General features: G+C 38.6%; 1 protein-coding gene across 4 annotated transcripts in view; it reads left to right on the forward strand.

Moving 5' to 3' along the window:
- PC (pyruvate carboxylase) overlaps nucleotides 1–13684 on the forward strand; it is a 2844646-nt gene that overhangs the window by 467654 nt on the left and 2363308 nt on the right. For all 4 annotated transcript variants that reach the window (XM_044073797.1, XM_044073795.1, XM_044073794.1 and 1 more), the window contains exon 5: nucleotides 9530–9675. In XM_044073797.1, coding sequence (XP_043929732.1) covers nucleotides 9530–9675 — 146 coding nt within the window. The remainder of the gene's footprint in view (nucleotides 1–9529; nucleotides 9676–13684) is intronic.

Consider the following 13684-nt stretch of genomic DNA (forward strand, 5'->3'; position numbering starts at 1 on the left):
CGCATTCCCCACCATGGACACTGCCTCTAATGCCTCTTCTCCTGACTCAGCACAGCTTCAAAACTCTTCACAGTCAGCTAAAAAACACTCAATCTAGCTGCATGGAAGATTCCTTAGCATCACAACAGATCCTATTCTCCAAGGAGGTGCAGGATGTCATTTTGGAGGCCAGAAGGCCATCTACTAGAAAAGCTTACTCCACAAAATGGAAACGGTTTTGTGTCTGGAATGAGAAAAAGGGCCAGGATCCTGGAAAACTGAATTTACCTCAAATATTACAGTATCTAGCTGAGCTGCTAAGCAGTGGACTTTCATTCTCCTCCATCAAAATCCACGCCTCAGCCATTTCTGCAGAATACAACACTGATCCACCCTTATTCTCTCACCCCCTCTTTAGGCAGTTCCTCAGAGGGGCTAAGAATCTAAAACCCCCAAGGAAACAACCAATACCTGCTTGGGATCTCAATTTCATTCTGGAAAAACTGACCTTGCCTCCTTTTGAGCCAGCTGCCTCATCAGATTTGCAATATTTGTCCTAGAAAACAGCTTTCCTTCTGGCTATTACCTCAGCTCGTAGGGTTTCGGAACTACAAGCTCTCATGGCTGTGCAGCCATTTATCATCTTCCATCAGGACAGAGTTTCCTTACGAACCAACCCATCCTTTATGCCAAAAGTGGTATCCAGGGTAGCTTTGAATCAGGCCATACACTTACCTACCATTTATCCTAATCCTCAAAACAAAGGGGAGAGATTACTACATTCCTTGGACATCCACAGACAACTGCATTATTATTTGGACAGAACAAAGCCTTTCAGAAAATCAGAACAGCTCTTTGTGTCCTATGCTATAGGAGCTCAAGGAAAGCCGATTTCCAAACAGACAATCTCAAAATGGATAGCCCACTGCATACGCTTTTGCTATTCTTTTCATGGCAAAACTGTACCTACAGGCATCAGATCTCACTCCACAAGGGCCACGGCTACCTCTGCAGCCTTTCTCAGAGAAGTTCCTACCAAAGATATTTTAGAAGCAGCCACTTGGAGTTCTATGCATACCTTCTCCAAACACTGCCACCTTCCACTATACACCAAATCTAGAGCGGGCTTTGCCACTGTAGTCTTGCAGGGCATTCTGGCTCCTCCTGGTTCCACCTAGTGCCTACCACCCCTTTCTTAGCTTTGGGATTCTACCCATCTGTTATGACTGCAGCTGTATGCACGATGAACATAGTACAGTTCTGTACCTACCATAAATGTAGATGTTCGAGTGCTAATACAGCTGCAGTCCAGGTTTCCCTCCCTCCTTCCCCTCTTGGGACAGACCTATTGGCTAACATATCCTCATGCAACCTGATTGGGGTATTCATTCATGATGTATTTACTTGCACTACTGTATTTTGATTATATGGCATTGCTTTATTACACAAATTTATGTATTGCCTTCCTTCTGAGGGCACCTGACATCTGGGGCAAGAAAAACTGAAGAAAATGGCATTGGCTGGTTCTTTTATACCCCTGTCGCTCTGACGTCAGGGAAGAAGTGACGACAACTGACGCCAGACCTAGACTTTGGAATTCGGCCGACCGAGGACCCGCCTGACGGCAGGAGAACCCATCTGTTATGACTGCAGCTGTATTAGCACTCGAACATCTACATTTATGGTAGGTATAAAACTGTACTTTCAGGCCCATCTACTTCTTGGGTGTCCCGCCCTGGATCCCCATATCAACCTTGTGTTCCACAAGGCATGGAAAGAATGGACACAGTGGAACTGATCAGTAAGCTGCCCAATAAGATCCTTGGTGCCCCTTCTGACAGACCACTTTGGACTAAAGAGATTCCAGTTAATGCCATGGTGGTTGCAGCTGCCATGAAGAAGGAGCTAGTCCAATAGAGCTCCACTGTCCATCCCCCTAACAGGGAGTCTAGGATGTTGGACAAGTTCATAAAGTGAATTTACACTTCAGCGACCTTCTATTTGTGAGTGCTGAACTACCTGGCGCATGTAACCAGGCTACAGAGGGACTTGGTTAGGGAATTCTTAACTAGGCCCCTGGGTCCATGTCTGCTGAGAATCAGAAATCCTATTCCTTGAGAATGACCACCCTTTAATCTATTTCCATCATGTCCGTGAGGTTAATCTTGCATGCAGCAGAGGGCAACTCACTGGTGACCGGATCAGGCATTGCATTCAGGTGCCACATCTGGATGCAGCTATGTGATTTTTTTGGAACTCTATAAGGTGTCTTTTGTCAATGCTGCCTTCAATGGATTGATCCTTTTGAGTCTGACAGTTAAAGACACATTCTCCCAAAGTGAAAAGGATGAAAAGACCTTCTCTGTCATTGGGATATGCTTCTCTAGCAACCAGAGTAGAGGTAAGAAGTTGTGATTGCATAAGTCACAGGCTTATTTCCAGGATTCACCCAGGGATCTTTCTGTTTATCAAATTGTCTTCTAGTGACATGCAAACCAGCTACAAAACTGCTAAGTATACTTTTTTTACCAGAAAACAGCCTGATACTAATCAATATTCTTTTTTGTTTACTTGATTTGTAATAAACTTGTTGCTGGATAATGCCTAGGGTTTTTACCCAGTCACTTTCCCTATTTCAAGCATGGGAAAAACACATTGATTTTTCTTTTGTCATACTCTCTTGACCAGGTATTTCCTCTCAGCCTGCTTCTCCTTCTGACCCCCCCCCCTTTTTTTGCATTGCAGTGCCTACATTTCTTACAGCTGAACAAAGAAAAAGATAGAAGGGAGGAAAAAGAAAAAAAGCACCTGTTTATATTAGTATCCCATTGCATTTAAAAAACTGAGAAAACTTTGTCTAATTGGCTTTGTCTTATCTTTAAAGCTCCCCCAGCTGGGAAAAATCCCTGATTGCTTTCAGAGAACATTATGCCCTAGGCAGTTTCTCTCTTCTTTTCCCCTCAACCAGTCCCCTTCCAGCAGACTGTCTCCAGTTTTTTTATCAGATTGTATCCATGGAGACATGAGAACCAGACAGCCAGTTTCTCTTATCAGATTGTTTCCGTGGAAACATGAAGACCAACTGCAGATTTGCTACTAAATATACATGGATTTGTCAGAAATACTCTACAGTAATTTGAACGTTGTCATGCCTTTTTAACCAGGCTCTTTTTTTAACATTGCATTGCCTATATTTCTCAAAACTGTACAAGAAAGAGAAAAGAGGGAGAAAAAGAAATAAACAGCACATATTTACAATCCCTGTTACATGTAAAAATAGCATGCAAAGAAAACCATACATAACAAGTACAGTACTATTAAGAAAAGAAAATGTTTACTTAGTTAGCTGCCCTCTCTTCCCCTCCCCAAAGCATTTTTCTGAACATTAATGACATGAAGAAAGGCATATACTTTAGATTCCCTCACAAGTCCAACAAATTTTGAAAGTCCAATATTTGCAGATTTTCTTGTTCTGTCATATTTCATAAATATAATTATTACATTGTAATCTCACAGTAAGTTACTGGTTTTATTACTGTTCTTCTCCATTGTCAAATGCTATCTCTACTTCATTTCCAACGTACTCTCGATTCTTCTAGTCAACTCTTGTGCTCCCTCCCTTCTCTCCAACATTTTCCATTGAAATACTGGAAAAGGTTTCACAGGTACTGTCTTGCTGTGGTCTTTAATACCGGAAGAACAAGAAGCAGAATCTCCATCTGTTTCATTGCTTACTTTTTGTTGGACAAACTTTTGCATTTCCTCCTTAGCATGCACTTCATCAAAAAAATGATTTTCTGCAAGGAAGAATACCTTAAAGACAGCTGAATACAGCAGTTTGAATCTCACACCTGCGTCTCGACATGTCATGAATAATGGAATTAATTTACTCTGTGTGGTATACAGTGAGTAATCATTCTTCACAAAAATTCTGCTGTCTTCCACTTTCAGTGTTTTGTCCTTCTGTCACAGTTTTGTCAGAGACATCTCCTCCTGCTACAACAAGGGCACCTTAACCTAAAAGAAGAGAAAAGTAAGGACAGTTATATTCTGATTTGTAGCTGGGATTTCTATGCAATTAGAGCTATTATTAAGGAGAACTGGGCCATTCTCACCGACAATCAGCAGCTTATAAGAGTTTAGTAGATCACCCTACTTTTGTATATAAAAAGAGCAGAACCATATGTAGATATTTAGAAAAGAAAAATAAGGAATATCAGGATGACATGAGCAATTAAAATCTGTGGGCCACCTGTATACATTTTCTGTACTATGGAATGTGACTCATTTGAGTGTCTGTGTCTTAAAAAGATGGTGAAATCTTCAGCAAGTAATCACTGTAATACTGAAAAAGTTGTATATAAGGGCCATGTGTAAAGACTGCCCTGCATTGTATGTGAGTAAGACTATGAATAAACTGAAAAGTAGGATTTCAAGTCATCTTTCTGACATCAGACGAATGTCAGAGGAGCACTTTATCAAAACACTTATTAGAACCCCCTATACATTCTGGTTTTAAATGTATAATTCTGGACTGTGTGGCAATGGATGAGCTTGAAGGGGACATTAGTGGTATGTTGGAGAAAAAAGAATTATGCTGGCAGTTGAAATTAAGTGCATTCAGAAAACCAGGATTTAACTACTGTTGTTCTATTAAGAGTTTGTTGAATTTACGTAAGCTGCCACACAGTCTGTAAAGGATTTTTTAGGGAATTTTTTGAGGAATATTTTTATGTACTTAAAAGTATATTAAATCATAAGAATGATGTGTAGAATGTGTGTGTATATATATATATATATGTATATACACACAGACACACACACACACACACACACACACACACACACACACACACACACACACACACATGTTTAGTTACGTAAACCTAAATTCTGCTTTGATTTGATTTATTGCATTACACTAGAGATTTAAACAAATTAAAAACACACATTTCCCATGCCGCTATTACCATGTAGTATTGGTATAATTCCCCTATTAAACCATACTGGTGGATGCTCATGCACACATCTGCACACTTTTATACATTACTAGTTTATTTCATCCATGGGTTTCTGTATTTTTGTGTGATTTTTCTACTAGTTTTCATTGTATAAACATGTTTTTGGGGCTGTAAAGATGAACAGTGTAATGACTTTTTTTTTTCAAAGCACTGACATTTTTCCTGAGCTGTTAATAACTTTTTATGCACACTAATATACATGGATTGTTATTTACTAGATATTATTAGACAGATGTATGTTTATATTTATAGTGCTTTAGTTTGATTGTTTATGCTTAGATAGCAGTGTTTTTCATTGATTTTATTTCTTGTCACAGCCTGATGAAGTCTTTATTGCATTAGTTAGCCAAAAGCGACTTTAGTTAAAAGTATTTTTATGTTCATCTTTTTATGTATATGTTATGCTTTTCTTAATAACTGATCTTGGAATGTGGGTTGCAAATAGATAGGCAGTGCTTTCCTTAACTAGGATTTAGTTTGATCTAATCAATAGTAGCATATGGGGTGAGTACTTTCTGTTCTAAAATGCAGTTTTACAGCCCTGTTTATTTTGTTTGCCATGAATAGGCTGGTTTAAAATTAAACAATAATTATATTTTCCACACCTACTTCTTAGTGTATAAAAGCTGCTATGTTTAACAGTGTTACAATATTTTTGATTTATTGTTACTGAGGATCGCTCGTCTGTGACTAATAAATGCTTGTTGCTTTGGAACACTACCTGGGTTTCATGATTTTTGGAATTTATTGTGACTGAGCTCATTAACAAAGTTTTAAGACCACTAGTCTCTCTCTCTTTTATTTTTTTCTCAACACTCGTGATAGTGAAGTTGAAACTAGACCGATTCCTGTGCTTCTTCAGTTTTTCTATACTGATAAACTCCTGTGTCCCCTCCTTTATTTGTTTAGGAACAGAAAGTTGTCTTCTGTGTCAAGGATTGTATCCCTGTTGCTCCTCTTGAATCAGAAGCTCAGTGGTTGAATGCAGTCTGAATTCTGGTTGGATGAATATTGTAACGCATTTGTTTTTTTCTTATTTCCTTTAATGACTGGTGGCTAATAGTTAGCTGTATTGTCATTTAAATTTGTGCCTCATTTGTTTTCTGTTAGACAGCCCTTGTTAGAAGTGTCTTGCATTTCACTTCTAACACCCACCCACCCAAATGGGTGCATAATCCCCTGACCTCCACCCTCACCTGTGTAAGGCATCTTTCAGCTCACCAACACTAAATGCTATAGGGCAATCATCTTCCTTGGTTAATTATCTCAGCTTACACTTTTCTGAGAAAACCTGACTTTTATTATTTTTAATATATAATTCTGATTATGTTTATATGTAATTTTGAATGTTCTGACTTTTGTTATACTCCCTCACTTCCTCTATTGATCAAGCTGAAGTGTTATAACACTCTCTTCTAGTTTTACATTTAAATGTACAGTGTGAGTACTGCACAAAGTTGCAGTCTTAAACTATAAACTATACATATTTGCACTTTGCTGTGGATTATTTTAAACATTTAACAGCACTGCAGGCCTCACTTTGTTATATGTGGAGGTCTCCAGACATCATTACATGTCGAATAACTAATTAAGGTTCTGTTTGCGTAGAGGAGTAACCAGTATTAATCGAAATTATTGTGAAGTGTACCTTTCTTACTTTTTAACATTAATACCTGTCTAGTACATCTACAACAAGACACCATAGTTAACTGTTGCATTTTGGAGATTGAAATCCTTTCATCTGGCCCATTGTCTTACTCAGTGTTATCATTTTGTGTCAAGAATCTGTTGTAACAAACACAAAATACTTGTTAAAAGTGCCAAATTAACTTTGGAGTGTGTTAATGTAATTCCTAACAACTACTGTTTTGCTGTATCCTGTCCAGTTTACTGAGGGTGAAACACTATGGAGCTAATGCTACAGTTCTTCCCAGATCTTTTGGGCTTTTTCACATTCTCACTGCTTACATAGTAACTTGCATCCATTGCTAAGGGTGCTTAAACTACATATCTGACTTAAACAATGCTAACATTGAAAGCACTTCCTCATTCAAGTACTTGTGCCTTTTTCTTGCCCCTTCCTTGAACTTTCAATCCTACATCAAAAAGACACAACTAAACTCTATGCTCTTCTTGTCCAGAAAGATGTTTCTGTTTCTGACTTTCTCAGTCAGTACTGCTATTGGAAATGGAGTCTCTTTCCCAACTTCAGTGCGGCCTTTCCAACATTACCTCAGCCTCTGTTTAAAAAAAAAAAACAAAAACAAAAAAAACCCCTGCAAACTACTGTCTCCAACTCCATTTGCTTTTTCAACACAAGTTGTACCTCACAAGAGTACAACTGCCGCCCTCTAAACAAAGCCAAATGACACCACATTAAACCAATTTCCTACTAACAGTGCCACTCTTTAAATTGTTAAACCTCAGCAGCTCCCCCTCTCTCCACTAAATTCCATGAAAAAAACTCTGCGCACAACCTGTGACATATATTCCCAATTTTAAAAAGTTAATGGAACAACTTTTTAAGTGACCTTAAGGTAATAGGTAAATAACATTCCTGATGTGTACTGTCTCTGCCCTGCCTATATGTCTTTTGTACTGTAAAACTGTTCTATTAAATTAAGTAAATTAAGACTTCGAGAATCCTGATGTCTAGTGTCCCCCTCCCCAATATTATGGGATTGGCTTTTTAGTCTAGGGGAGTTTAGAAATATGACAGCATCTCCCCCCGCCCAGTTGAACTGACACACACACACACACATATACCCTATCTATCCCCTAAATAATCCCTCTGCTGCCACCACCCAGGCAAACCCCATCACACACTTCCACATGCACACATACAAGACCACTCATCCTTCTGCATACTCTCACACATGCAGCTACACACACACACATGTGCGTGTGCTCCCCCCAAACCACCACTACCTGTCTGCTAAACTCCCCAACCCTTACCTCTAATGCAGTCTCACCAACTGAAAATAGTGGATGAAAGTAAGCATTTGGCCGAGTTTACTTAAGCAACTGAGTGATTCTTTGAATCACTTAGCTGCATAAATACCTTACTGCAGGCATTTCTGGAGGAGAGCACTTGGCTAATTAGGTAGGCTGTGCTCTCCAGAATACCTCATTAGCATTTACCTGTACTGATGAGTTCCTATAGACTGTGTAGGCCATTGACAGTGGTAACAGCCCATGTTTGGGCTTTTCACTGATGGTGGCCCTTCCTGAATCTGGACCTTAATTTGTCTTCATTGGAGGAAAAAAAAATAAACCATACCAATATTTTTATTATCAGTGACAGTTGCTGAACATAACCAAAAAAAAAAAAGTTTAGTCACCTATTGTGTTGGGGGGGGGGGGGGTTGTCTTTGTTTTATGTTGCTGTATTGCAGCTTGATATCTTCGCCACTTAAATCTTTTGTCTCCCAAATTTAGTAAACTCAGTATTTCAGTAGTAAAACATGCAACTCGTCAAGCTACTTTCTTAATTGATTATCTTACTTTCAAGCAGTCATGCTGCATGCGAGACTGTCGTGTAGAGAATAGTTTTACTCCGCCTGGATTTCTACTCTTTAATATGTATTTTATGTAAGATATTAATATTAACAGTAGATCTGCAGAACATTTCTTGCAGTCATGCAACGTTTCACTTGTGTTTTTTTCTCTCTAAAAAGCAGCAAGTACTTCTTTACATCCTGTTTTTTTTCCTAGGGACTGTGTTTTGCTAAGTAGTTTAATCACTTGGCATCCAAGCACTATGCATTCGCTTTGTCATGCATTTTTATGTATACTGAAATACAAAAGTGCATTAATGGCTTTTGCTTGCACCTAATCACACTGGTGATGGAAAGATTTTTTTTTTCTATTATTTGGACTGGACTTGCTTGTGGATATTCCCATATATGAATTGCTACAAGGACCTCTTGTGGATCTGTTAATTAAACTACTAACTCCTAGATGTAATAAGTGGTTGATATTCCCAGTAATGTATTTCTTTATTAACGTCTTTGACAGTTGATTTTAACAGTAACAAGTCGTAACAAATGCTGGGGTGGGCTACAAGTGAAGGTCACACTCTGGTTGTGACAAACACTTTTTTAGTTAGACTGATGTAGTACTAGTGACCATCTGTTGTGTGAACTGCAACAGTCGGACATTGGCCTTGCACGCAGAATCACTTTCTAAGAGAATAACTGCTCTGGAATCACTTTGCCAGATATATCAACCGTTTCCTGCTGCCTAATTTTGTGCATTCATTTCAGTTTTCTCTAACCCATATTTTCTCAACTTAAGACCAGCTTTTATTTTTAGACCAAAGTATATTCCAGCCAAAGAAGGATCAAGTAAGTTTTTGTTTCCTTAAAGATCTGATTAAGTCAAGGATACAAGTGAATGTTTGCATTTCTGGGGCATAGTATATTTTTCATGTGTGTATATTGAGCTTAAAACTGACATTCAAAGACTAACTGTTCTTGTTTTAAATGTTTACACCTTTGTTCACCTTTCTTTTGCTGCTTCATTCCCAGGTGTTCCAGTTGTTCCAGGCACTGATGGTCCCATCATGTCATTTAAAGAAGCTCACGAGTTTTCCAATACTTACGGCTTTCCAATCATCTTCAAGGCAGCTTATGGTGGAGGAGGCAGAGGAATGAGAGTGGTGCGAAGCTATGAGGTTAGCAGGCACAATTTTCTTAACTGTCTCCACACTGGAGTTAGGTTTAGGCCAGGATGTGCTTTTGTTGATTACAGAGAGCTGCGCAACAAATGTTTTAATAGGTTGCTTGAGCTTTATAAAGAGAAACTTGAAAAAGAAGTAAGTGGACAAGTGGAAGAATGAACCCGAATAGCCAGACTTTTCATGTCATTTGTAATGGAGACTGTCTCAGTGTTAGTGTACGTCAAGGTATTGAGTTATGTTGAGTTTAAAGCCCCATCTGATTTCCTGTGCTAGTTCTGGAGCCCTTAATTAAGAAATTGATATCAAAGACTGTAATCTTTACTGCTAAGGCTAGTCAGAATGACTCATTGACATAAAAATGTTATTCAGGGGAATCAGTTAATGTGCATCTGTTTGAGGGAAATCTTTCCAGACAAAATTGTCTGATATTAGAAATATTAAAACTTAATAGTTAAGGAATGAATTGGATTGGTCTGTCTGGCTTAAAATAGTGTTCTAAGGTGGGCAGGCACTGGGCACACGGGAGCGGTTGCTCTCTTCAGTGAAACAACACTACATTTTCCATAGTTTAAAAGTCCATTGCAGCTTCCAGATTTCTTCCTTAGTGTTTGAAAACAATTTCTGAATCTCACTACTCATTAACCTCCACCCCTCTTATGGAATTGTGTGCTAGATAGTTGGGTACTACCGGGTTAATTTAGGCCATGAGTCATTTGAGTTAACAGAGTTTTGTTTAAAGCATGTTTTGGTATCTAAGAGTAATGATTAAACCATTAAATAGCTTGAGAGACATTAATCAAGCTTAGTCAAGTCAGGACTTCTCAGATTCAGGGAATTCACCTCTTCCATGTATTAGTAGCACAATACAAACTGGTGTACCCAGAGACATTTAACAGTTTTACACCGATTTGCAAATGCACTGCACAGAAACAGATGTTAACACTAATGTCTGCTTCACTTTTAATAAATGTGATGGCATCCTTCTAGTGAAACATATTCATCAGCAACAACTGTTCAAGGTTCACTTTGTTTAGGGAGGATGAGGGGATTCCCTGAAGTCTTTGCAGGCACTCTGTGGTCGCACTTTGAGCTGTGCACAGAGAGAGAGAGAGTGTTGTCTCCTTAAGTTTTGTCTGTTTCACTTTGAATGAACCTGCTTTTTACCTCTCAGTAAAACCCACTTATTGGTAGCAACTCTTAACTTCTGTCCCTCCAGCCTTTTAATACTGGAATACAAACAGAGTTCTGTGCAGGCACGCTGGCTTCTCGCGGAGATAAGTAGCTGCTTCCCATTACACTATATGCTTAAGCCACATATGTATTTCACTTAGAAAAGACCTGTTCTCTACATCCCAGAAACCTGCTCATTGGTAGCAGCTCTTCAAGGCATAGTTTTACATTGCTACCATTCTCATTTATTGAACACCCAAATGTAAGTGAGAATTGCTAAGCAAAAATACTTTACATTCTTCCAGTGTCTTAGAAAATTTCCTGTTCAAGCAGGGGCATATTCCGACTGCCTTAAATGCTCACTCTGTTAGCCTAATTTGTCCCCTGGGAGGTAAGAGCCCTATAGTCCACTTGTTTTTCCTAGGGTTGAGAATCAAGCAGTGGGGAGTGATGGGTAGGAGTTTTTGTATTTTAGTCCTTACTGCACCGCATATGCCCAGTGATTCACTCAAGGGTTTAGCATACCAGTGACCCCTGCAATGGCTTATTTGCTCTACAAGCAATGTAGCCCCTTAGGACTGCCCTACACCCTTGAAGTCAGAGCTGCTGTGTGGTCTCCATTCTACCATGGGGCCTTGCACTCACACTTCCTCTCACTAAAAAGAGAGGTGTTCCCCTTCCAACTCTAGCAGATGCCTGAGTTGCTAACCGAACTCAGGCCGACTTTGTTGTAATCAGGGCTTTGTACTTCTGTGCCAACAGAGCTGGCACATTTATGATATTAAGTTTAAAAGGTTTAATTATGTCCGTCAAAAAGCAAATTTAAACTTTCAAAAGTAACCAATTTTTATATCCTCAGATGTGCGTTACTTATGTAAAAAATGAATATCACCCGTAATCTTATATCTTAACATTAGCATTAACAATACCCTGTTTTGCTGATACAGTGCTCTGCTTATTATTGTCCCCCACTTCAGATACGCATATCTGTTCTTAAAAAGCTTAATAAAAGTTGTCAGAAATACCAGTAAACGGAGTACACACCAAGTACCATTTAAAAAAGACCTAGAACTAAGAAAGGTGCTAATCAGCAAGCACTTGTCCTTTCTTATCACGCACAATAGATACAGAAGAAAATGTCAAACAAAAAGAGAAACTTCCCTTAGGTGATATTGAGACTAGCAGGTCCCCACTTAATAGGAGTCGACATGTAACTTTTTCAAAGAATGGGACAAAAAACAGGGTGTTGCCATTCTTAATACGAGGAACATTATTAACATTTGGCATCACTTGAGCTTTGAATTCTTCAGTACAAAACAAGTATTGTAGAGGTAATGGAAACATGGCTGAAAGGCAAAAACTGTCTTTTTATCAATCGTAAATATTATCATCATGTGTTTTAGAACAGATCTGGCTCTCGCCCAGTAGTTAGAGTATTGTTGCTTGAAAGGAAAGTTTGGTAATACCTGCCCAATTTGTTATGCTGACAGGGATAGAGCAATGTTTCAAAACGGTATACTTTGGGTTCAAAAAAACACAAAACAAGCAATGATATAAGATTTAAGAAACATAAACAAGTAACAATGATGGATTTTGCAGCAAATTTGTTGTTGGTCCAGATTACAGTTAGCAATAGCACACAATTTTTGCAGGGGGTACTTTGCATTCCCTACTCCAACCAAAACTGCAAGCCTAATTAATGAATCCTGTAGGTAACAAAAAAGCACTATACAAAGGAAAGAACCTTATTCTTGTGTATAACATAAATAACGGGTGATAAAGCAGCAGGAGATTTCAGCTGGGTAGACATCTTTGAATACATTATATGACAATGATGATGCAACAGCCAACCAGTCCGAACTCAATTAATTTTCCATCAATGCTACCGAATGTCATAATGCCAACTGTAGCCCATCTGTGCTAGCATTTGCAGGTTGTGCCCACCTATACATGCAACAGCAAAAAATGTAAACATGTCAGGAGTTTCTGGTGGTATTGTTAAGAAAGATAGTCAGCAGGTTAGAGTAAAAGTTCAGCAGAGCAGCTTGCAAATATGTTTATATCCAGCAACGGCTGTACAGGATGCTGTTGAAGGATTGTTCATAAACCATATTTATTCGGTAACCCCTATAGCTCAGGTATAACAGGAGCGAAGTAAAATCAAGGCAATGGTCTGCAGCTGGTCTGGATGACATTAGAATTTGTCATATGTGCATAATTAAAGATGTTACCTGTAACTGCTTGACTTATTTATTCAAACAGTCTGGAAAAATGGTTTGTTTTTGATTTTTGGTAGGTTGCAGTAATCATCCAACACACATGACTGGAATGCAGTAAATCCTCAGAATTATAGACCCACCATCTTGACATCAATTATTGAGAAATGTTTTGAGTGCATATTATTTGATCACATGAGAATTGATGTCTCCCAGCATGGATAAAATGAGAGTTTGTCCAGTTTTTGAACTTGTTAAATGTAATAGACCTGCACTTGCTGCCGTTGATGATATAATTTCAGTAGATGCTTATTTTGTTCTGTCAAAAAGCATTTGTCACAGTGTCGCACCTTTCTGCTCTGGGAGCACTAGTCACTTTTTTCTAGCTGTTATGTCATGTGATGGATCAGAAGCTGGTTAAGTTATAGATATTAGCAGGTTTTGGTTGGTCAGGGATTTTTCTAGTCTAGCTTCTACATAGTTCATAGAGGGAGTACTACAAGATTCAGTGCATGGGTCATTTTTATTTAATGGCTTCATGCAAACAATTTCAAGTATTAACCACGTTTGAATAGCTAATTTTACTGATGATTCAGAAAACCAAATATTGATTACAA

The sequence above is a fragment of the Protopterus annectens genome, chromosome 6.part0 (assembly GCF_019279795.1).
Source record: "Protopterus annectens isolate FY-2018-M chromosome 6.part0, PAN1.0, whole genome shotgun sequence".
Lineage (NCBI taxonomy): Eukaryota > Metazoa > Chordata > Ceratodontiformes > Protopteridae > Protopterus > Protopterus annectens.